At 34.9% G+C, this 3,511-nt stretch overlaps 1 protein-coding gene across 1 annotated transcript; it reads left to right on the top strand.

Moving 5' to 3' along the window:
* The first annotated feature begins 401 nt into the window (after positions 1-401).
* Positions 402-3,511, top strand: LOC134718087 (uncharacterized). Its single transcript, XM_063580579.1, has 2 exons — positions 402-1,681; positions 3,391-3,511. Exon 1 carries the CDS (start codon positions 402-404, stop codon positions 1,671-1,673), a length of 1,272 nt encoding a protein of 423 aa, XP_063436649.1. The 3' UTR covers positions 1,674-1,681; positions 3,391-3,511.

The raw sequence follows: 3,511 nt of genomic DNA, 5'->3' as shown, positions 1-3,511 counted from the left end.
TTGGCTTATACCTCAAAACAAAGCATTTAGAGAAATTCGGGCAGGAAGTAAAATTGATTATCAGGTCAAGATATATATGCCCTGACATTTTCACATGAATCGGACAACCCGTTGTTAGGTTGCTGTCTCTGAATTGGTAATTCCATTTCACAAATATGGTACATAGCTGTCACGTGAGATGAACAGCCTCGTCATGATGTCAGAACATGCTCGTCAATTATATTGTTAACATGTGATAAATTTTGTCTTTAGAACTCTTGGATTTTATATAGTGCCAGGATTTAAACTTATCCAAACTTTTATCAATTTCGAAGTTTTGGCGTTTCTGAAATTAGATTAACGTGAAATCACGGTTTTCAGTACGTAACCACGTAAGTGCAAGTTATATAACTTGTTGAACAATGGCATCTCAGGTTGATGATGATCCAAAAAGTGGGACACTAGACTTATCTGATGATGACCATAACCCTAACACTAGCCAGCAATCTGGAAAGGGTATAGATGATAATAGAATACCCAAAGACTTTAGGGATTCTCAAACCCATGAATCTGACTCTGATGATGACGACGATATGTCATCGATGTCGAATGACACTTTAATACGTTTACAAAACAAGCAGATGAAATATATGCAAAAACTAACAGAACATTTAGGTTCTAAATCCGATGATGTGTCGGACAGTGCAAATAAATACACAATAGCACCACACGATAGTGCAAGTAGAACAAAAAGATCCCATTGTGATGACGGGGAATCTAACATTTCAAATAAACACTTAAAAGTTGCAGATGATTCCCAGCATGACACAGAGTCTGTTGATGACCTAGATAAACTTATGTGTAGTTTTGAAAATGCTGAGACCGACAACCTTGATAAATCAGATAACGTCACTGATGACGAGGATCTTAACGAGGTCAATGAATTAATGGATGAAATGAGTGAATTTTATAATGATTCTGAGGAAACTAGTGCGGCTATTGAAGAAAGCTTAGCAAAATCAGTCAATACTTCTCTAAGATCTAAAATCCCAGATTCTAAATTCAAAGAAATTAAATCGAAGTATAAAAGACCAGAAAACTGTCAAAACCTTATGATCCCTTCAGTAAATGAAGAAGTTTGGGGAGAAAAACACTCTATGATTAACGCAATAAGATCACGTGATCTAAAATTACAAAAAATCATGGGGTATGTCATTAAGGGAATGATACCAGCAATAGAAACGACAAATGACATCTTGAAAGCTGCTTTAAAGAAAAATACATTTGAACCAACAAAAAACCTTAGAAAAATGACAGATGGCATCCGAATGTTCGCGGCTTCTTATACCCAACTAAACCAATATAGAAAAGAAAATTTCAAACCAATTATGATTGGGAAGTTCAAGAAACTTACTTATACAAACAATTCCGTATCTGATAAATTGTTTGGGGATGACTTGCAGAAGAAAATTGAAGATATTCAAAAATCAAAGAAAATATCTGTAACGGGATTTAATACCGGATTTACCGAGAAACCATCAACAAGTGGATATAACTATCATCGTAATTCTTCTGAAGGGTATAATAACAATAAAACTGGGAATGGCAAAAGTCGTTTTTTAGACCAGCGAAACTCCTTCCCGAACAAACGAGGAAGAGGGGGGAGACAGTTCAACAAACCAAACAATCGATAAGTCCACAGGTTAGTCAGATTAAACAATTAGATAACAAAAGTAAATGTGAATTTTCAAATCTTGTTAATACTCCTGAAAACTTTAGAGCTGGGAAAGTAAAAAACAATCTTGAAAGTTGGAGATCAATAACAAGTGATACATCAATTCTAGAAATGTTGACTGGTTATCGGTTACAATTTCACACCTTACCGCCAAGTCGCAACAGTTGTAATAATCCTTCGTTTAATGAAGATGAAAAAACTTCCATAACTTTAGAAGTGAGCACTTTTTTAAAGAAAGGCATTATCCAAAAAGCTATACCATGCAAGAATCAGTTTGTGACACATATTTTCACACGACCTAAAAAAGATGGAACACACCGAGTGATTTTAAATTTAAAATCTTTAAATGAATATATAGAGAATTATCATTTTAAGATGGATAGTTTAGGCACTGCAATTAATTTAATGAACCGTAATTGTTATTTTGGTAGTATAGACTTGAAGGATGCATTTTTTAGTATTTCAGTCAGAGAGTCTGATCGAAAATTTCTCCGATTCACGTGGAATGGGGAATTATATCAATTTACATGTTTAGCTCAAGGTCTTAGTACTTGCCCACGTGTTTTTACAAAGATAATGAAATGTGTGTTTTCTGAATTACGGAAGAAAGGTCATTGCAATTCAGCCTATATCGATGATTCTCTTTTAATTGGACAATCTTATGAGGATTGCATTAATAACATTAATGACACAGTTACGTTATTCGATAAACTAGGTCTTACAATTCATCCAAATAAATCCGTTTTCGTTCCGACACAAGAAATTCAACATCTTGGGTTTGTGTTGAATTCACGAGAAATGTCAGTGCGTCTTACTCAAGAAAAATCTCAAAAATTCAAGGAATTATGTAAACAAATTTTACGCAAGGAATATGTTTCTATCAGAGAATTTTCTGAACTGATAGGTAAAATGGTAGCAAGCGAATACGGCGTTCCGTATGCAAAATTATTTCACAAAAGACTGCATATAACTAAAAACGAACAGTTACGGAAACAACGAGGCAATTATGACGCAAAATTCGGTCTCAATGAAATGTGTAAGCAAGATATAAATTGGTGGATCGATAATATAGAGATTTGCAAGAAATATGTGTGTATTGGAAATCCCGAAATTATAATTAGATCAGATGCGTCTTTAACGGGATGGGGCGGAGTTTATGAGAGCCAATCTACAGGTGGTAGATGGTCGGCTGAAGAAAATTCTTATCACATTAATCAGCTAGAATTGTTAGCTGTGTATTTAACACTGAAGTCATTTTGTAGCAACGCGTCATGTGTACATATACACGCGCAGATAGATAACACAACTGCTGTGACGTATATAAATAAAATGGGCGGTATGAAAGAAAATCTCAATGACTTGACAAGGGAGATTTTGTTATGGTGTATAAATAGAAACATCTGGTTAACTGCTGCACATTTACCGGGGAGTGAAAATTGCGAAGCTGACTATGAATCGCGTAATAGCAATGATGACACTGAATGGGAATTAGATAGTGAAGTTTATATAAAAATTGAACAATTATTTGGAAGCCCTGATATTGATTTATTTGCTTCACGGTTAAATTACAAAGTTACGCCATACTGTTCTTATAGACCAGATCCAAATGCAAAACTTGTTGATGCATTTACTTTTAATTGGGGAACAAACTTTAATTATATTTTCCCTCCTTTCAGCATACTAGGAGCAGTATTGAGGAAGATTGTACAGGATCAGGCAGATGCAATCGTAATAGCCCCGTTATGGCCAACTCAACCTTGGTTTCCAAAAATTCTACAGTTGCTTGTGGATTGTCCC

Source organism: Mytilus trossulus, chromosome 5, assembly GCF_036588685.1.
Source record: "Mytilus trossulus isolate FHL-02 chromosome 5, PNRI_Mtr1.1.1.hap1, whole genome shotgun sequence".
NCBI lineage: Eukaryota > Metazoa > Mollusca > Bivalvia > Mytilida > Mytilidae > Mytilus > Mytilus trossulus.
The sequence above is the reverse complement of the archived record's forward strand: the minus strand, read 5'-3'. Positions and strand labels throughout refer to the sequence as shown.

Excerpts from the sequence above, each read along its gene's own strand:
- LOC134718087 (XM_063580579.1), top strand. The coding sequence starts at position 402 with ATGGCATCTCAGGTTGATGATGATCCAAAAAGTGGGACACTAGACTTA.